General features: G+C 37.4%; 1 protein-coding gene across 4 annotated transcripts in view; it reads left to right on the forward strand.

Annotated features, from left to right (window-relative positions):
• The window catches only part of Kat6a (lysine acetyltransferase 6A), a 118940-nt gene that overhangs the window by 76494 nt on the left and 20035 nt on the right, over nucleotides 1-22411 (forward strand). For all 4 annotated transcript variants that reach the window (XM_070016085.1, XM_070016089.1, XM_070016087.1 and 1 more), the window contains one exon: nucleotides 14244-14359. In XM_070016085.1, coding sequence (XP_069872186.1) covers nucleotides 14244-14359 — 116 coding nt within the window. The remainder of the gene's footprint in view (nucleotides 1-14243; nucleotides 14360-22411) is intronic.

A 22411-nucleotide genomic window follows, 5' to 3' on the forward strand; every position in this document is an offset into this window, starting at 1 on the left:
GAATAAAAAAAGGATAGAGAATGACAAGATTAAATTGAAATGGAACTACTAGAGCATAAAGGCTCTTCTAGATTACATTCATGTATCTTTCGTCTCTTCCCCCAACTAATTCACTGTGTAAGCCTAGTTGACTTCTTTCTTACCTTGAATATAAGAATGAAGAGGCTAATGCTAAGGATTCCAGTAAAGTAAAATGTTTATCATTAAATAAAACCATATAAATATAGCACACACAATAAAAAACAAAATAAAAAAGCAGTATAAATCCTCATCATTTTAATAGACTTGGGTATGAGTCATGTAGACATGGTTTAAAGTTTTGCTCTCTCATTTACTAGCTTCTACTTTGGGTAATTTCTTCATATCTCAGGATCTGTTTTCTTGCCTACCAAAAAAGGAAAACAGAACTTTGTAGGTACTATAGTAGAAATTTATATAGAGTTCAATGGGAATTCAAGGGGGAAATAATTACTTTCTTCCTGACTAGATCTGTGTTTTTTGTTTGTTTTTTAAAAAATTAACTTTTGGTTGAATATCCCTTCTCTCCTAATTATTTGTGTGAATTTCCTAAAAGGACATTATCGTGCATGATGACTGTCCAACATAAAGTCAGGATTTAACACAGAGTGTATTTGTCTAATACAAAGACTTTATTCAAATAACAGTATACTAATGTTCTTCATAGCAAAAGAAAAGAACTTTTCTGGTCTCTAATCCAGTATCATTTCTTTCTAGCCTGAACCAGTTCTATATTTTTTTAGCAGTATTTTTCATTAGTATAAGGGGTTTCATTGTGATATTTCCATACATATATGCAATGTATCCTCATCCCCTCTGTTACTCTTCATTACTCTTCTCCCCCTTTCTTTTTTTTCTTTTTTTTTGGGGGGGGGTCCGGTCGTGGGGCCTGAACTCTGGGCCTGGGCTCTGTCCCTCAGCTCTTCAGCTCAAGGCTAGCGCTCTACCATTTGAGCCACAGCGCCACTTCCGGCTTTTTTCTTTTTGCTTATGTGGTGCTGAGGAATCGAACCCAGGGCCTCATGCATGCAAGGCAAGCGCTCTACCACTGAGCCACCTTCCTAGCCCCTTCTCCCCCTTTCTTAAAACAATTTCAACAGGTTTCATTGTTCTACATTCATATATGCATATAAAATATGTCAACCATATTCATCCTCATTCACCCTCCTTGTTAGCCCTCTGTCTTCTAACGTATATACATATATATGTATAGATGCATATACTTTGTGCATATGGATGGATACATACATGTAAAGATGTACATGTCCATGAATATGTATGTCTCTTAGGACTAGCTTCTCAATATGAGTGACAACATGACATTTGGCATTTGTAGCTTTGTTTATCTCATTCAACTTGATGTTCTCCAATTTCATCCATTTTCCTGCAAAATGGCATGATTTTATTTTTATTGCTCTAATATTCTATGGTACCATATCTTTTTTAGTTCATATTATTGGCAGCTGAGCTCATTCCACCATTTTATTATTGTGAACTGTACAGTAATACACATGACGAACTTTCTTGTATGTTGATTTGTATTTTGAATATATACCATTTCCTTTTGGTATAACTTACTGTATGGCAGGGTAGTTCTTTTTTTAGGAAACTCCACACTGATTTCCATAGTGATTGCACTCATTTATATTTCCACCAACAATGTATAATTGTTTTCCTACATCCTCTCCGACATTTGTTGTTTTTTTTCTTGATAGTTGATATTCTAATTGGTATAAAATAGAACCTGAGTGTCGTTTTTTGTTTGTTTATTTATTTATTTATTTTTTTGGGTCCGGTCGTGGGGCCTGAACTCTGGGCCTGGGCGCTGTCCCTCAGCTCTTCAGCTCAAGGCTAGCGCTCTACCACTTGAGCCACGGCACCACTTCTGGCTTTTTTTCCTTTTTACTTATGTGGTGCTGAGGAATTGAACCCAGGGCCTCAGGCATGCAAGGCAAGCACTCTACCACTGAGCCACCTCCCCAGCCCCTGAGTGTAGTTTTGACTTGATTATTTAAACTGGCAGTGGACTAAAATTCTGATAATGGTGATATTTCTCCATGAGTTTCACTGTTTAGTATTCATTTGCTTAGCTTGATATCAGAGCTGTAATTGAAGACATGGGCTCTTTGAAGCTTTCAGTCTAATAAGTGAGGCAGACAGGACACAGTCATAAAAGTCATGAAACCAAAGTGTGAATATGAATAGACATTTTGAAATATACAACGGATTATAGTTAACCTTAATAGAACATCCTCCAGACTCAGGAAAAAAGTAAGAATGATGTGAGAGATTATAATAGGGTCCTTCTATTCTAAATTACTGGGACTAATTTCTGAGAATGTGTGAGAAAGGAAGACTTTTTGAGTAATTAATTATGCAGAGTACTAAAAAGGTATATACAAAATTAGCAAGACCAAGAGGTAGGAATACCTACCTGGATAAATGCGAAGACATGAAAGAACTTGATTTATTTGAATACCTGAAGGTCAGAGTTTCCTAGAGGACAAGGAATAAGAGTTACATCAAATGAGGAGCTAGGGAAGAAGACAGGATAGTAAGGTTTTTATCATATTGTATATAACAGGAAGCTATCAAATGTATAGCAAGGATCAGATTTGTGTTAAGTGTAAGTTCTTCTTTGCTACAGTATGCAGAATGGGCCATAACTGGGTAAAAAATGGAAGCATTCTGGCTTTTTAGGAATCTGGATGAAACACAATGGAAGCTCAGAGTAGAGAGATGGCCATCAAAATGAGTGGGAAGTGGGTAGACCTAGAATTCATGTTGGAAGTGAAATCAGCAGAACTTGAAATTACATATAGTTTGAGGACCAAGAGAATTGAATGTAATAGAGAAATTGTCTTGAAACTGATGGAAAAGATTTTGGGGGGCTGGGAAGGTGGCTCAGTGGTAGATTGCTTGTCTCGCATGTATGAGGCCCTGTGTTTGATTCCTGAGCACCACATAAACAGAAAAACCTGGAAGTAGCGCTGTGGCGCAAGTTGTAAAGCACTAGCCTTGAGCTGAAGGGCTGAGGGACAGCACCCAGGCCCAGAGTTCAAGCCCCATGACTGACAACAAAAAAAAAAACGAAAAGAAAAGTAAGTTTTTGGGTTTTGAGCACATTTGGAATAGTGAGAGAATTGATAAAGATGATATGGAAAGTGCTTTTTTGCACTCAGAGCCTCACAGCTGATCTCTTTGCTTCCCTGACATTTGCTGTAGCACTGGAACCATACCTCTAGTCTGGGCTTTTCTGGTTACTTTTGGAGATAGAGTCTCGAGGCCTTTTCTGCCTAGGTTGGCTTAGAAACTTGACCATATAGATCATAGCCTCTTGACTAAGCTGGCAGAAAAGTCACTTTTGAGATTTGACTTAGTATAAGGTGTTTTAACTTTATTCAATTTTTATGTGTATGTATGATGCTGGTGATTGAATTCAGGGCCTTGTGCATACTAGTCAAGTGGTAACTCTCTAAGCTTCACTTCATTTACTGAATGCCTATGATGTTGTAGAAATGATGTTAGATATAAAGCCCATAAGAAGGATATAATTTTTATGCTTGTAGAAATTATATCTGATAAACTCATAAAAAGCAAATGTAGTATTTGCTAGTAACAATTTCTTGAAAAATTAATCTTGGTGGAACATCAAGTAACGAATTATTGAAAAGTTCAATAAATTATTTTTATAGATACTATTTTGAAATTGTAAAAAAAAATATTACAGGCAGTACAGGAAGTAGGATCTATTTCATCTGTTCTATCATTCAGTACACATTAAAACTTTTTGTTTGTTTTTATTTTTGTCGGTCATGGGGCCTGACTGGGCCTGGGCGCTGTCCCTCGGCTCTTCAGCTCAAGGCTGGCACTCCACCACTTGAGCCACAGAGCCACTTCCAGCTTTTTCTGCATATGTGGTGCTGAGGAATCGAACCCAGGGCCTCATGCATGCGAAGCGAGCACTCTATCACTAAACCACCTTCCCAGCCCCACATTAAAACCTTTATAAGAAAGAGCCACTCATAATACCAAGGATACAAAATTGACCCAAAAAATCAGTAGCCTTTCTGTATCCCAATAATGTACAAGCAGAAAGGGAAGTCACGAAAACAACTCCACTTGCAATAGCATCAAAAAAACTAAAATACCTAGGAATTAACCAAAGATGTAAAAGGTCTTTATACCAAAAACTATAAATATCTGAAGAAAGAAATCAAAGAGGATACCAGGAAATGGAAAGATCTTCTATGTTCATGCATAGGTAGAATCAATAGTGTGAAAATGGCCATACTGTCAAAAATAATACACAAATTCATTGCAGTCCCCATCAAAAGCCCAATGACATTTGTTATTGAGATAGATAAAACAATCCAAAAATTCAAGTGGAACAACAAAAGACCTAGAATAGCCAAAGCAATTCTAGGCAAAAACAAACAGTGCTGGTGGTAAGTCATAGTAACAAAAACAGCACAAAAATACTAGCACAAAAATAGACCTGTAGATCAGTGGAATAGATTAGAGTGGCCATACACTTACAGTCATCTGATAATTGCCAAAGGGGCCAAAGACATACAGTGGAAAAAACATAGACCCATTAACAATTGGTGTTGGGAAAACTGGGCAGCCATATGTAGAAACTAAAAGTGAGTCCCTGCTTGTCACCATGCACTAATATCAATTCAAAGTGGATCAAAGACCCCAATGTCAGACCTGAAACTCTGAAACTACTGCAATAGAAAGCAGTAGAGTGAATGGAGTCCCAGAGACACAGCACATAGGAAAGAGACTTGACAAGTGAGGGGAGCTACATTAAAATAAAAAGTTTCTGTGCAGCTAAGAACATATTTACTAAACTATAAAGACAATCAACCAATTAGGAAAAGGTTTTTTTTTACCAGCAATATATCAGACAAAGGGCCAATATCCAGTATATACAAGGAACTCAAGAAACTAACTCCTCCCAATCTTAATACACCATTTACTAAATGGGCAAGGGAGTTAAGAAGAGCTTACTTCCCAGAAGAAGAGATAAGAATGGCAAAGAAAGAGGCTAATCAGCCCTGGCCATAAAGGAAATGTAAATCAAAACAATCCTGAGATGCCATCCTACCCCAGTTAGATTGGCCAACATTTTGAATTCTGACAATAACAAATGCTGGCAGGGATGTGGAGAAAAAAGAACCCTACTGCACTGCTGGTGGAAAGTCATTCTGGAAAGCAGCCTGGAGGTTCCTCAAAAAACTAAGCAGACTTTCCCTACAGCTCAGCCATACCACTTCTAGGCATCTACCCCGAACATCATTAACCAGAATATGATAAGGACACCTGCACAATTCATGTTCATCACTGCACCATTCACAATAGCCAAAATATGGAAACAGCTCCCCACAGTAGATGAATGGATAAAAAAAATGTGGTACCTATATATACAGTGGAATTTTACATAGCCATGAGAAAGAATAAAATAATTAAGTGAGGTAAGCCAAGATCAGAGAGACAAACAACATATGTTCTCCCTGATATGCGGAAGTTAGCGCTAAAATACACTGGTATATGACAAATTACACAGGACTCTAGATACATACAATTAGTCCAAAAGAGGATAGTCTTAGTAGAGAATCACAAGTGTGCAGTGCCTAAGTGCTTCTTCATATTTATATAAAATAATATAACTACTGAAATGAACTCATTAGATATGGAAACAAGACTTTTTCCCCCTTTTTTCTGATGATTCTGTCTTCTTTACCTGTATACAGTGTGTTCATATGTATATCATTGGGAAGATGTGGGGGAGGGCATAGAACTCGAGGAAAAATGGTGAACAAATACAACAATGGAGCACACTGGACATTGATGAAAGTGAACCGTACAGTACAGTTATGGGTGGAGATGGGAGGGAGGGAATGGGAGAGAATGAGGGAACAGATGACACTGTATGAAAGGAGATGTTCTTATCACCTGACTTATGTAAATGTAAATCATCTCTATAATAACAATAAAGTAAATTTTAAAAAGAGCCACTTCTGAAAAGAAAAGAAACTAAAATTAATATACATTGTTATTCTAGAATTTTATTTCAAGTAAGATCTTATGAGCTTGGAGGAAATTATATAGAATCTTCCAATTTTTAAAAATCATTTCCTCCAAGATCATTTATATGTGTGTATTTATGTATATTTTCCATTTTTAAAATTTATTGAGGCAGGGTCTCACTATGTTGCCAAGGCTGGTTGTTAACTCACAGTTTTCCTGCTTCAATCTCCTTGGTTCTGGAAATACGTACTTGTACCACCACACTGGGCTTCCTTTTTAAATTTTTGATATAATATACATATTTATGGAGCACTTTGTGACATTTGAGTACATATGTTGAGCAAATCAGGGTAATTGGAATATTCATCATCTTACACATTTATTACTTCTTTGTGTTGGAAACATTTAAAAACCTTTCTTCTAACTATTTAGAAATACATAATAAATTATTGTTAGCCATAGTCACCCTGCTGAGTTATAGAACGTTAGAACTTCTGGTAACTTAACCTCTCATGCTCTATCCCTCTCAACCTCTCAGCCTCTCTTAACCATCATTCTACTTTGCTTCTTTAAGATTCATTTATTTAGCTTTCACATTATTAATGACAATTTTCAATATTTATCTTTCTGCATTTCACTTATTTGTCTTAAATAACATCCTCCAGGTTTATCCATGTTGACACAAAATGAAAGGATTTCATTATTTTTCATGACTAAATAATACTTCATTTTGTATACATACCCATTTTCTTTATTCATTCCTCCATTGATAGGTATTGGTTGCTTCCATATCTTGGTTCTTCAGTATTTGAACAGCACTGCAATAAACAGAAGTGTTTTTAATATACTGATTTCATTTAGGGATTGTTAAGTCATATGGCAGAACTGGGATTTGAACTCAAGACTTACTCCTGATAGGCAAGAACTTGAGTCACGCTTCTAGCCCTTTTTGCTCTAGTTCATTTTTAGGTAAGGTCTCATGGTTTTGTTTTGTTTTCTGGAGATAGTCTCAGATAGCAACCCTTCCCATCTGCAATCTCAGTAGCTTGGATCACAATTAACTATGGCTTTTTTGTTGAAATAGGGTCCCATTAACTTATAGACTGGCCTTAAACTGCAGTCCTTTTGTCTCAAGTAGCTGTGGTTACAGGCAAGCACTACCATACTCAGTCCATATTTTTCTTTCCTTTTCTCTCTTTTTTTAAAATTTTTATTTATTTTTTATTATGAAAATACTGTACAGAGGGGTTACAATTACATGGGCAAGATAATGAGTACTTTTCTTATTAAGCATTGTAGCCTCCTCATTCTGTACTATTTTCCACAGTGATTGTGCTATAACTATCCATAGTATGCAAGATTTCTCCTTTGTATCCTTGCCAACATCATCAATTTTTGCCTTTATTTACCCTCCTCTTCTTTCCTTTTATATTTTGAGACAAGATTCTGTAGCCCAGACTTGCCTCAATCTCAAGATTTTCCCATCTCCTGAGTGCTGCTGACATTATAGGCATGTCCCACCACACCTGGAACATTTTCCCGTTTTCAAATTGGATTATTTGGCATTGGGGCTTGTTTGTTTGTATGTTTTTTATTTTGCTGTTGTTTGACTTCCTCATATTCTGGGTATTCTTTCTTGGATGTATAGCCCAGAAATGATTTTGTTCAGAAATGTTTTTCCCACGTTGAAGGCCGGTGTCCCCCGATGCCCCTGGTGGCTGGGCCATGTCGGGGGACGCGCAGGTGTCCTGGGCACAGAGCTCGCTGTCCAAAGAGGACTTTGCCCCCTGGGGTGCTTCTTAGAAGTGGGGTGCCCCAGGGAAGGGCCAGCAGGCAGGTCTTCCTGCAGGATCCTCCGGGTGTCCACTGGGGACCCCGATGGAGCAAGGAAAAGCCACATGGACCATGGTGCCCTATTGAATTATAGTGGTTTAATTAGAAGCAGAGGGCAGCGACCCATCTCCAGAGGGCATGTGGTTCCTCCAGTCCCAGCCAGAGAAAGAGGAAGACAAAAAAAATTTTTTTTTGTAGATTGTCTTTTTATACTCTTAATTGTTTCCTTTGCAGCTGTGCCAAGTTTGCATATCTATAGCAACACACTTAGACTTAATAAGTTTCACTCAGTTTATTTAAGCATTTCAAATACAATCCTAATCAATAACTAACTCCTAGGCCTAATTCTACTAAGCGTGTCCCACACCCAGAGAAGCTTTCCCTTGGTCCCAAGGTCAGGGGAGCCTGCCGAGGGTGTCCTCTGGGCTGCTCCAGGTGGCTGAAGGGAGAAGTGGCCACTTTGCTGAGGCAGCTCCAGTGGAGGGTCGGTCCGACGTGGAGTCACCTCACTCGGGGAGGTCGTCTTGCTGGGTCTCTGCTGCCCTGGGTTTTTATATGTTTTAGGCTGGCCCTTTATTTCTATGTCTTATTACCAGGGTTGCCTTGTTGTCAGCTTTGCTTCTGGTCAAGTCTAGTTAACAATGAGAATGGGGCTAGCTTGCTTCTGGCTGAGTCTAGTTATCCATGAGGGTTTGGTTGCCTTGGTGATGGCTATCCAGGCTCCTGGGTGTGTTCTTATCTAACCATTGCATAGTTCTGACTTATAACTTCTAACTCCTAATTTTACAGCTTAACATTTCATATTATTTCACAGCATGCAAACATTCAATATATTTCTATTCAACAGCCTACCATATCAATATTCAATCACACATTATGTCTGTGTACTGTCAGTATTTAATAACACACTGTTTCAGTACTCAGTAACATACTATATGTCAATATTCCATAATATTCACTACAGCAGTGCAGAAAAATTCTTAGTTTAATATAATCCCACTTGTCTGCTTATGCTTTAACTTTCTTTGTTTCTGGGGCCTTGTTCATAAACACTTGACCCATAATGTCATGAAGTGTCACACCTGTGCTTACTTTGAAGAGTTCTATGGTTTCAGGTTGTACAGTTAAGTCTTGATGCATTTTGAGCTGTTTGTGTGCATGTGTTGTGTATGTATAATGTGTGTGTGTGTGTGAGAGAGAGAGAGCCATTTAAAAATAACATTTTTCAATGTCAACAGATATATTGTTGTGCCCTTGTTACCAGCATTGATACCCAGGACTTTTTCACCTTTATTTGCAAAATTGAAACTCTATACCCATTAGTATTGATGAATACTACACACCTTGGCAACCACCACTTATTTTCTAAGTAGTCTAGGTTCCTAACCTAGGAATATATATATATGAGTTGGTGTTTTTGTGTCTGGCTTATTTCACTTAGTATAATGTCTCTATGGTTTTCATTTTAGCATACTTGCCTTCCCTTTTAATGTTAAAAATATTTTATTGCATTATATGTGGTATGTTTACTACATCATATTTATCTGTTAATGGACAACACCTTTTTTCTACTGTGCATTGTATTGCTGTGAGCATTGGTTTGTAAATAATGTCTTTCAGTTCTCATGGCTATATACTGAGATTTAGAACTGGTAGATCTAGTAGTTGAGGAACTGCCATTGTATTTCTTCACCACTTTGCATTCCCTTGGGCATTGAATTAAGGCTCCTTTTATCTCCACATCCTTACTAACATTTGTTATTTTTTGAAATGACAACCATCTAACTGTTTTATTGTGATTTTATTTGCATTTTACTAGTGATGTTGTGTCTTTTCAAGTGTTTATCCCTATCTGTATATCTTTGGAGAACAATAAGAAAAATAGCTTTCTCATTAGGTAAAGTAAATGAGTTTTTAGGTAAACTAAGGTTTACCTGAGCTTAGTTGTCAAAACATGATTTGAACTGACATGTAACTGCTTATGTTGTTATACTATTTAATGTGACTCATAGTATATTTTGCTAAAAGAAATATTAATGGTCTAATTATGGAGTGCTACTACAAATCCCATTGGGCTGCAATTTAGTACATGTCTATGCTATAATATCTAAAACAAAAAAATTAAAACATGTTTTACTCTAAAGGTTTTAGATTAGAGGTTATAGAATGTAGTTGCATTTTTGCATTCCTTTGATTTCCCGTCCTTCCTTCCTTCCTTCCGTCCTTCCTTCCTTCCTTCCTTCCTTCCTTCCTTCCTTCCTTCCTTCCTTCCTTCCTTCCTTCCTTCCTTCCTTCCTTTCTTTCTTTCTTTCTTTCTTTCTTTCTTTCTTTCTTTCTTTCTTTCTTTCTTTCTCTTTCTCTTCTCTCTTCTCTCCTTTTCCTTCCTTCCTTCCTTCCTTCCTTCCTTCCTTCCTTCCTTCCTTCCTTTCTTCCTTCCTTCCTTCCTTCCTTTCTTCCTTCCTTCTTTCCTTCCTTCCTTCCTTCCCTCCTTCCTTCCTTCCTTCCTTTCTTCCTTCCTTCCTTCTTTCCTTCTTTCCTTCCTTCCTTCTTTCCTTTCTTTTTCTTTCTTGTACTGGGGTTTGAACTCAGAGCCTGGGCAATGTTCCTCTTCTTTTTTTTTACTCAAGGCTAGCAGTTTACTTCTTAAGCCACAGATGTCCACTTCTGGCCTTTAGGTAGTCAATTGGAGATAGGAGTCTCACAGATTTTCCTACCTGTGCTGGCTTCAATCCTTGATCTTCAGGTCTCAGCCTTCTAAATAGCTGAGATTATAGGCATGGACCATCAATGCCAGGCTATTTTCTTGTTTTGTTTGGGTTCTGGGGCCGTTTGTGTACAAGGCAAGTCTTCTATCCATGAGCCACAGCCCAACTGCTTGGGAAACTAGGTTATGACTTAAAAAAAAAAAATCTACAACATGCCAGGCACTGCTGGCTCATGCCTGTAATCCTAGCTACTCAGGAGGCTGAACTCTGAGGATCACAGTTCAAAGTTCAAAGCCAGCCCAGGCAAGAAAGCCCATGGGACTCTTATCTCCAGTAAACCACCAGAATACCAGAAGTGACACTGTGGCTAAAGTGGTAGAGCACTAGCCTTGAGTGGAACAGCTCAGGGCTGTTCCAGGCCCAGTATTCAAGCCTCATGATTGACCCCCCCCCCAAAAAAAAAAGTCCACAACATTTATTAATTGAAGGCTATTTATAATTCTGTTCCTGCCTAGTATTTGGCTCCTATCCTCTTGGATCCTCAAATTTTCATCTATAAAATAGTTAAGAGTTGCCACTTTTGAGGAAGGGATTGTGGAAATTAAATGAGACAACCATAGAAGGCTCGGGGACTGGCACAGTACTGCTCGTGACTGCTGATTTTTCTCTCTCCTTTCTGTTTACATATTGGAGCACATGAACTTATTCTTACATCTTTTTCATAAGATTACTTTTAATTGAAATGATTACTTACTATGATTTTTCTGTGGGAAAATGTTTAAATGTTAGTATGACATCTCTTCTCCCACATTTCTGTCTCATGCTAGAAGAGGGCATCTCTCTACTCTCACCTCAGTATACCACTCCTCCTTGGGGAATGGAAAGTGAAGGTGAGTCCAAAGGAACCTGAGGGTAGAGAGGGAAGAGAGAGGGCAGCATTTACATAAATTGTATTTTGGGTATTTGTGCCAGATCTGGAGTTAGGAGGAACTTGAGGAGTGCCTTCTATGTATTACAAATTAGAACTAGATAGGCCATTTAATGGAAGTTAAGTTTTGGTTAAAGAGTAAATAGGCTTAAGAAAAAAAAAAAAAACCTGCTAATAATGCTAGATGCCTGTGGCTCACACATAATCCTAGCTTCTCAGAAAGCTAGGGATTGAAGTTTGAAGCCAGCAAGGGCAGAAATTCCTGAGGCTCTTTATCTCCAGTTAATCAAAGAGCCGAAAGTGAATCTATGGCGCATGTGCTAGAACACAAGCTTTAAGTGAAAAGGCTAAGGGACAGCACCCAGGCCCTGAGTTCAAGCCCCAGAACTGACACGCACAAAAATAAGCATGCTAGTAATAAGTTTTATTATCTAGAAAGAAGCATAATTAAAGTTTTCTTCTGATTTAAGCCAGATTACTAGTACATTTAATCATCCCTTTAGTGATTTTAGATTAAAAGATTCAATATGATTAGAAATATATGACATCTTTTAAAGAATTTGGCATATTCAAATAGGAAGAACTTCATGAAGTTGCAGAACTTGTTTTAAGATTAAAAAATGTATTTTTTGCTCTTAGTTATTTTAGATTCTTGCCACTGTGGAAATCACAGACAATATTTTGGTTGAAAATTTTAATATCCTCACAAAGTTGACATTGTAGCGTGGGATTTTTGGCCCAGACTTGATGGATATTGTAGATGAGCAGTTACTTCCTTCCTGAGTAGAGCCTGTTAACTTTGTAAGCGTCAGTGAATGGAAACACCTTTGCTGTGGAGGCTGCACAGGGGAGTTGGGAGTGGTGGCAAACATACACACACATGAGCGCATGTGCAAAAGTATTGCGCAGCTCAGAGGTGAAAGGTAGGTGTGGGTAGAGGTGATCTATCACAAGTCTAGCTCTGCACAGACTCAATTGCAGTGATGTGCAAACAATTATATTGGAACTGGATGTCCACTTTTACTTCGGACATCCGCCTGGAAGAGCGGCAGGCAGCTGATGGGAAGGCTCTCACCCAGCAGGCAGCGCCACGGCAGGTGCATGGTTCAGCTTTTGTACCTCCTCTTTGATCTGTGTCTCAGGAAGGAAGATTTGGTTTCTAGTATTTGATTATTCCAAAGTTTTTCTGATTTACTGTTGTGTTTTTTGAGCTGTGAAGATAGATAGAAAGGTCTTTATGAAATAGGCTGCTCCATTCTTTTTTTCAAAATTCTCTTTTGGTTTTTAGAAATGCAGCAAATCTTATTTTAACCTCATCTTGTATGCTTGTATATTGTTTTTGCATTTGGAGGAGTTCCAGTACATATTAGAATATGGTTGTCTTTTGTTTTGAGGTGTCTGAAGAAGAGCTTGAGAGAGATCTCACCTGGCCATATTCCAGCATGAAACCTGAGCTAAATCCCTTGGCCTTTTATACAAAGGGAATGGTTAGCTAGGCCCATGAGAGTTCTCAAATGAATTTTAATGAAGAAGCTTTTTCTTATCAAAGAATTCATATAGAACTAGTAAATAAAAATCTTTGGTCTTAGTAATATACATGTGTCTATGAGCTCCAGTAGGGACTTTTGGTAATCTTTGATTGATCTCTTAAAACATAATACTGAAGGATAATTTTGATTGTTCTTCCTCTGCTTCTCCTTTCCTTTCTTCATTCCCTTCCTTCCCTCCCCTTTTGGTTTGTACTCAGGGCTTTGTGTTGGGCTCCTAGCTACTTAAATTACTATGCCAGCATATGATTATTCTTTTGAGGAAGTAATTTTTTTTTAAAGTCATATTTGATAAAGCTAAATTCTAGCTCTGCCTTCATCTTAAGTAAGTTAGTATTTATAAAGCACTCATGATAAATACACACATGTATGGAATGTACAAAGCAAAGCGAGCCTTTGAACTTAAAATTTTAAGTTGTCTTCAGCAGTGGCTTATATTCAAATGGCTGGTATGGAAGTGGAGAAAGTTATAAAGACTTTAAAAATCACTCCATTCTTGGTTTAAACTAACCAAGAATTATCACAGGAGTGAAGGGGGCATGGGTACTTTTTGTTTGTAAGCGGAATATAGAAGATAGTAGCTTATGTATAACAAAGTACTTTTTTTTTCTTGGTTAAATCTCCAGCTCTACTAAATGAAGGGGATTTTAAGTGTACTATGAAATGAAGACTTTCTTGATATTTTCTTTTGTCCTAATCTTTTTATATTATTTTTAAGTATTAACTCTCCTAAATCAGGAAAATATTCTTTTCTCTATGTACTTTCATGTTCAGTAGGTTATTTCCATTGTTGTTAGCTGAGGTAAATAAGCAGCTTCATCCCCCAATAAAAATATCTTTACCTAATTTAAATGACAGATTTTTTTTTTTAATTAGTAAGGGAGTAAGTTTAGTTTGGAGAAAGTGTTACTTTCCAGTAATTGTCAGTGTTACTAAATGTAGAAAGTACAGAGCCACCAACTGCATTGTTCTAACAGATTCATTACTTTATTTTTGGTCTTTTATTTAAAGAATAATACAGCTTATTTTTAAATAAGTTTGTTAGTCTGATCCTAATTTTTTTATTGTTGTTCTCATGGAATCTTGAGGAAAAAAAGATATTTAGATTCAGATTTTTTTTTGTTATGTCAGTATATTTAATTTAGCTAACTTTTGTAATGTTTCTTAACTACACAGAAAGTTGGAGTGACTGGTCCCCCTGACCCACAAGTTCGCTGTCCCTCTGTCATTGAGTTTGGGAAGTATGAGATTCACACCTGGTACTCCTCCCCATATCCTCAAGAATACTCAAGGTATGTTTGTAGAGACCCTTTACTTTCTGCTCTTAGCTTCTTAGGATGCTAGAACTAGGAGGGACCTGAAGATATTTAGCAGTTTATCTTTTCACATTTGAAGAAGCTAGGGGCTTTTAATGTCCATAAGGCCTCTTAATGCTACCTGGCTTTAAATGTTCTCTCCTATAACCTGTGTAAAAGCTGTGGTTTAAAATTAAAAATCTTTCATTTGCTGAAAATGAGAAGGGAACACTTTCTTTAAGACAAATTTGCCTTTACTCTTCACATGAAATTTTTTTTAAAAAAGAAAACCATCTAAAGTGATAATAAAGTTTCACTTGCACAGCCTTTGAGCTCAATTATTATAATTTAACATAGTGGATATTGTGTTTTCCCAAGAATATTTAAACAAATGGATATAACATATTATTATGTATAAATAGCTTGGATTTCTGAACATAAAAATTGAGTATTCTCTTGTTTTTAGGGTTAGGTACTGTATGTAGCACTGCCAAAGTAGTTCCATGATTCACCTTTGACATTTATAAGTGACATAATGTTAGAAGTCACTCAACTACCCTATGCTTCAGTTCCCTTATCTGTAAAACAGGAGTACTAATAGTACCTGTTATCATGAATATTAAGTGAGGAAAAGCATGTATATCACATAGAAAATAGTAAATATTCAACAACAGCAGTTTATTTTTCCTTTAGGGATGAAATTAAGTAAGATGTAATTAAAAAAATTAAACACTAGTTTATTGTAGCAAGACTAGCAATCACATTAATTAGCAAAATTTAATGCTTATAATGCACAGAATATTATAACATATTCTCAAGAAACCAGTAATAAGAGCAGTATAGTTGTTAAAAGGCCTTATACTGAAGGCATCTTTTTATTGTCTCTTTATTGGCTGATGTTGATTCCAATGATATAGCACAAGAAAAATACGAGTAAATGCTAGCATAGACCCTGAACTCAACGAAGAAGTGACGTCTAACCAAAAAAAAAAAAGTGGCACAAACAAAAACCAACAACCAAACAAAACCCTTTTATGAAACATAGGCTTGTGAAACACACATCAGTAAACCCTAAACTGACTGACTAGAAAGCTGTGGTATTATCTAAAGTAGTATTCTGTACCATGTAGTAGCAACAATCAAGCTGAAGTTGTTAAGGGAGTATTAACATAAACAAGTCTTGTAAAATTGTACATAATACATGTGTATGTATGTATATGTGTGTATGTATGCATGTTAAAGAACAGATTCTTCAACTGCTTAGAAAACTTAGTGTTTAGGTAATTCCTCAAAAATGTTAGATAGCTATGATTTTGGGTAATCAGGAAGAAATATCCTGGTTTAAGGTGGTGGCATACTTGTAATTCCAGCTACATGAGGGAGTTGGACTTAAAAGGCTGGATATTCAAGGCCAGTTTAGACAAAACAATTAGTGAGACCTTGTCAGAAAAGCAAGCCAGGTGTGATGAGACTCACTTATAAACCTACCTATATGGAAGTAGGTATAAAGCAAGGTCCTTTCATTGTCCACATTCAAGAGAGCTCAATATAGAGAAGAAAGTTTATTTATCTACTGTTCTTAGAATTATGATGTAGATAGATTAAAATCACAGGCATCTTGTCTCTTCTACTCCAGGGAAGAATGGAAATAGAGAGCTAAACTTAGCACTTCTCAAAACATGGCAAAGAATGCAACTGTGAACTGTGTCTTTTAAGACACTGAAAGGATCATTGAATTTGTTGCTTTCTATTTTAATTAGGTTACCTAGATAATCTAATTAACCTAGATAGATAACTTGATATTAGGGGTGGAATAGATGTTTGCTAGCAGAAAGCAAAAACCCAACAACAACAAAAACAACAATAATAATAATAATAAATAATAATAAAATTGGGAATCACATTAGAAAACAGCAACAGTATAAGAAGTTTATAGTCTGGGCTGGGAAGGTAGCTCAGTGGTAGAGCGCTTGCCTTGCATGCATGAGGACCTGGGTTCGACTCCTCAGCACCACATAAGCAAAAAGAAAAAAGCCGGAAGTGGCGCTGTGACTCAAGGGGTAGAGCACTAGCCTTGAGCTGAAGAGCTGAGGGACAGCGCCCAGGCCCAGAGTTCAGGCCCCACGACCGGACCCAAAAAAAAAGAAAAGAAAAAAAAAAAAGAAGTTTATTTATAGTCAACTTTCTTATGGCGGGATTTTGAAAATTTACTATACATTTCCTTGTCTATTGTGGTCCTCAAGGTTTCTCTTACAAAATATTCAGTAATTTAATAACATCTTTAATATAATTACATAGTTTTTCTTATGTATTCATTTTTTAATATCTTTAAATGTTTGGTGGGTATAATTCTGAGTTCTTTTAAACTTGAGCAAAATGTTTGGTATCTTATTTTCTAAATAGTAAACCTCTATCCTTAATTTTGGTGTGTCTACTTATTGTTTTGTACTAAATTCCTTATATTAAAGGTTAAAACACTTAAATGCTTGCTGGACACTGGTGACTCATGTCTATAATTCTAGCTACTCAGGAGACTGAGATTTGGGGATCAAGGTTCAAAGCTAGTCTGGGCAGAAAAGTTTGTGAGACTCTTATTTCCAATAAACCAGCAAAAAGGTGGAAGTGGTGTTGTGGCTTAAGCGATAAAGTATTATCCTTGAGCAAAAAATGCTCAAGGACAGTGCCCAGTCCCTGAGTTCAAGCCCCAGGACTGGCATTAAAAAAAAAAATCAAATCCCAAAGCATACAAAAATGAGAGCATAAAGAAAAAAGGAAAAATCTCAAGAGGAAAAATCTTTTGTGTATAAATTTATATATGTATATATTAATTTTTATAAAGCAAGATGAAGTGTGGGCTGAGAATGTGGCTTAGTGGTAGAGAGCTTGCCTAGCATGCATGAGGCCCTGGGTTCGATTCCTCAGAAAATGCCAGAAGTGGTGCTGTGTCTCAAGTAGTAGAGTGCTAGCCTTGAGCTGAACAGCTGAGGGACAATGCCCAGGCCCAGAATTCAGGCCCCACACCGACCAAAAAAAAAAAAAAAGCAATGAAGTGTTGGGCACTGGTGACTCATGTCTGTAATTCTAGCTACTCAGGAGACTGAGATCTGAGGATTGCGGTCAGCCTGGCTAGGCAAGAAAGTCTATGAGACTCTTGTCACTACTTAACTACCAGAAAATTGGAAGTAGTACTGTGGCATAAAGCTGTAGAATGTTAGCCTTGAGCAGAAAGGGTTCAGGATTAGTGCCCAGGACCTGAGTTCAAGCCCCAAGACTGTGACCCTCCACCCCCCAAAAAAGGCACAAAAGCAATAATGCCATTTCATTTGTAGCAATTTGATTAAGTCTCAGACATTGAAGAATATAAACAATTTTTACTATAAAATTCCCTAATAGGGGGCTGGGAAGGTGGCTCAGTGGTAGAGCGCTTGCCTTGTATGCCTGAGGCCCTGGGTTCGATTCCTCATCACCACATAAGCAAAAAGAAAAAAGCCGGAAGTGGTGCTGTGGCTCAAGTGGTAGAGCATTAGCCTTGAGCTGAAAAGCTGAGGGAGAGTGCCCAGGCCCAGAGTTCAGGCCCCACGACCGGACTCCCCCCCCCCAAAAAAAAAAAAATTTTTTTTTTTTCCTAATAGAGTTACATGGTATTCACATGGCCTGGGTAAAGTTCACAGAGCACCTTATTTGGTTCACTATTAGAGATATGACTTGGATGTGCTGCAAGGAAGACAGTATGTCCTCATGGAAATACCCTCTACTCTAACTGCTTAGACCTTTCCTTCATAATAATAAAAATCCTCTGTACTATGAAATCATTGAGGTTTTTCTTTTGTTTGTTTGTTTGTTTTGGGGGGGGCGGTCGTGGGGCCTGAACTCTGGGCCTGGGCTCTGTCCCTCAGCTCTTCAGCTCAAGGCTAGCACTCTACCACTTGAGCCACAGCGCCACTTCCGTTTTTTTTTCATTTTGCTTATGTGGTGTTGAGGAATTGAACCCAGGGCCTCAGGCATGCAAGGCAAACGCTCTACCACTGAGCCACCTTCCCAGCCCCAATCATTGAGGTTTTGATAAAGCGGATTACTACCTAACAGTTCAGAAAGTTCCTTCTACCTTTTGATTCTCTTCCTGTCTTCATCTGATTCATAGTTGTTACTAGAATTGTTACTAGATTTGATTTTCTTTTTTTCTTTAACCACTCCTGGGGCTTGCACTCAGGGCCTTGGCACTGCCCTTGAGCTTCTTTTTCCCAAGGCTAGCACTCTACCACTTGAGCCATAGTGCTACTTCCTGCTTTTTCTGTTTATGTGGTACTGAGGAATTGAATCCCAGGGCTTCATGCATGCTAGGCAAGCACTCTACCACTAAGCTACCTTCCCAGTCTTATACTCACAGCTACTACAGAAGAAACCAAACAATTCTTACTACTATAAAATCATAAAGCAAAATGGCTGAATAGAAACAATAATTTAGCAGGCATAATTACCATTCATTGGACTTGGTACTAGACTAAGCATCTCTGGAGTAATTCTATGAGGAGAATATTTTTTACTTCTTTTTACAGACCAGGGTTCAACAAATACACTGAAGATAATATAATTTACAAGTGACACAACTAGCATTTAAGCCCTCTTCTATCACATCAACATAACCTCTGAACATTTAGTTCCCAGAAAGTATGTATAACATGGTTCATACTTTAACCTTCAATTTAAATAATTTTTGTTAAAGTTGATTGTATTATAAAGGCCACATTGACTGCTATTCTCCTTTTGCTGTTGCAAAAGTAAAAAATACTATAAGAACTCCTGAGGGGGGGAAAATACTTGTACCATTCTTAGAAATAAAGCAGTTATACACAGCTGCAGCCCAGTCCTGTTTCACTTGCTAGGGTGTTAGTACACTGGCAAGCTTTAAACCTCAAGAGTGGAAGGTAAACCTGTGTTGATCTTAGCAAAGCTAAGACCCCAGTAGGTACTGTGAGGAAGAAGAATACCAAATCTGAGCTAAATAATAGTTCTAGGCCAGTCTGGGAGAGACTGTGTCTCAAACAAACAAAGCAAGCGCCAAAAGCAGAACCAGTAGAATTCTCTAGGGTGATGGATGTAAGGAGGTAGGGAGGGGGAAGAGAGAGAGAAAGAATTTCCACAACTGCATTTAAGATTATGGTATCTGTTCTATGTAGTATTCTCTCTCTCTCTCTCTCTCTCTCTCTCTCTCTCTCTCTCTCTCTCTCTCTCTCTCTCTCTTTCTCTCTCTCTCTCTCCTCTTCTAAAACTACAGCTCTTCATACATTTTACTAAAAGGTTTTGTTTTTCTACTGTTTTTTAGGTGATTCCCTTGAAATTAACAATGTTAGTCCCTTGGGTTTGGTTGCATTCATCAGTGGCTTTTAAAATATTTTCATCAAGAAATCTATTGGAATAAAGTACACTATAATATTTTCTTTTACCTTACATTTTTCATATAATATTAAAAAATTTTTGTTTTTAAATGGACAATAAAATCCTCTACATCTTGCTATGCTAAGGCAATGGCATGAACTCACAATTTACCAGATAAGATTTGGTGGTAATTATTTCAAGAATTTTTATTTCTTCTAAGATTTTATTGAGTAACTGGTTACTAGTAGAACATAAAAAAATAGACTTTCGGGCTGGGAAGGTGGCTCAGTGGTAGAGCGCTTGCCTTGCATGCATGAGGCCCTGGGTTCGATTCCTCAGCACCACATAAGCAAAAAGAAAAAAGCCGGAAATGGCGCTGTGGCTCAAATGGTAGAGCGCTAGCCTTGAGCTGAAGAGCTGAGGGACAGTGCCCAGGCCCAGAGTTCAGGCCCACGACTGGACCCCAAAAAAAAAAAAATAGACTTTCATACACTATAGGAATTGCACTATATTGTTTGTAAATGTTTCCTGAAAAGTAACATTTATTGAGTATTTGTTATTTTGTAAACTGACAATAAAAATGTACTTATCTTGTGCAATATGATATTTGGTGGTGTTATATGGGCATTGTGAAATGATTTAACATACTAATTGACATAGATTTTACTTGTATTTTCACATCTCTACTAAAAGACCTAAACCGGATAGATTAGATGATCTTAAAGTCAGTGCTCATCTTTACAATATTGTAAAGCTTAGGTGGTCCATCACCACTTTTTTTTAAACACAGGTTTCATACACTCAAACTTTAGGAAATATTTACTTGAACATTTTGTCCCCAATGTGAAATTGTACTCAGATAATGTTATCACCATATCTTCATATTGTGATTGATTTAGTAGAACCAGGGTTTGAACTCAGGGCTTTGTGCTTGCTTGGCGGGCATTTTACCATTTATTACATGACTTCAGCTTTCATATTGTGGCAATTAAAATTTAATGCAAGTAAGTAGAAAGTGTAGATGCAGCTGCCATCCTTCCACCTTTTTTTTTTTTTTTGGGTCCAGTCTTGGGGCCTGAACTCTGGGCCTGGGCACTGTCCCTCAGCTCTTCAGCTCAAGGCTAGCGCTCTACCACTTGAGCCACAGTGCAACTTCTGGCTTTTTTCTCTTTGCTTATGTGGTGCTGAGGAATCAAACCCAGGGCCTCATGCATGCAAGACAAGCGCTCTACCACTGAGCCACCTTCCCAGCCCTCCACCTTTCTTTTAGGAAAAAAATCATTTGAAGATATTTGGGATATTCAAGAAGAAAACTTGGTAGTTATGGGTCACTTCATTAATTTAGTGACCATATTAGATGATGATAGTTATAGTTGGGGTCATTTCATTTTGAGATTTGAGATCTAGTGATAAAGAAAGATAAAACATCTCACTGCTGTTTCTAGCTGAACACTTGGGTTTTTGAGGTAGGCAGAGGAAACAAGCACAATAGCTCAGGGCATATTTCTTTCCTGTGGTTTTCATTCCTGCCCCTGGACTTCATGATGTCAGCACTATTTGTTTCACTCATTATTTTGGAATAATTTTTGTACAGTGATATGACTTTAGTTCATACAGGACTACTATTCCATAATATACCCCAGGAAAGGCTTTAGTAGAATACTAGGTATTTTCAGATAACTTGTAGTCACACTTCAAAAGCTACTTCTAACATGGAAACTTGAGAAAATTGTTATGACCCTCCAACTTCAATAAATCAAGCTTTTATGTATATTAATCTACTTGACATATTTTCTTTAATTCCAGGCTAATCTTTTTAAGCATAACTGTCTAAACTAATAGCAACTAAACTAGTGAGGTTTTAATTTTTTCTTCCATTTCAGTACTAAATAATGAGGCAAGATACAGTAGTGAATTTTTTGCATTTGTGTTTTGTTATTTTACTATCCAGAAGTTTTGTATGTGTGTTTGAATGATTATGTCAGATCTTAGTTTGTCTCGGCATGGCAATTCTAGATACAGGCTAGCTACAGTGAAGTCAAGTTTATGGTGAGGGTACCTGGGTTTTATTTTGTAGCAAAAGGTTTTTGTAGTTTTAGGGTCTTACATGTAAAAGCCAATTATTTTTAGTTAATTTGTGAACTGACCTAATCATTTACCTTTATTACCAAATTCCTTATAAAAAGGATAAGGATGATCTGTTAAAGTACTACTTCAATAGTAAGGGTATTGAGTAAAGACAATGTAAAAACTGAAATTAGAACATTTGAAAGAATAATTTGAGCATTTATTTTAGCTTACAGGACTTGCTACGGTGATTTTTTCCCCCCTTTTAGCCAAGGAGAGAGCCAGAACTTTAGAGATAGAAAGAAGGACTGGCACCTGTGTTTTATGCACATAATCCTAGCCACTCAAGAACCTGGGATCTGGAGGATTGCAGTTCAAAGCTAGCCTGGGCAGAAAAGTCTTTGAGACTCCATCTCCAAAAATAACAAAAAGTTGGGCTAGAGGCATGACTCAAATGGTGGAGCACCTGCCAAGCAAGCAAGAAGCTCTGAGTTCAAACCCCAGGACTGTAGAAAAGGAAAGGAGAGAGAGAAAGAGAATATAGTTTGTCCTAACTTGTCAAACATATTTAGTGTTTTAAGTTCCAACTTAAATCATTTATAAATC

This window comes from Dipodomys merriami, unplaced genomic scaffold, assembly GCF_024711535.1.
Source record: "Dipodomys merriami isolate MVZ:Mamm:240054 unplaced genomic scaffold, mDipMer1.0.p SCAF_12, whole genome shotgun sequence".
In the NCBI taxonomy this organism is placed as follows: domain Eukaryota; kingdom Metazoa; phylum Chordata; class Mammalia; order Rodentia; family Heteromyidae; genus Dipodomys; species Dipodomys merriami.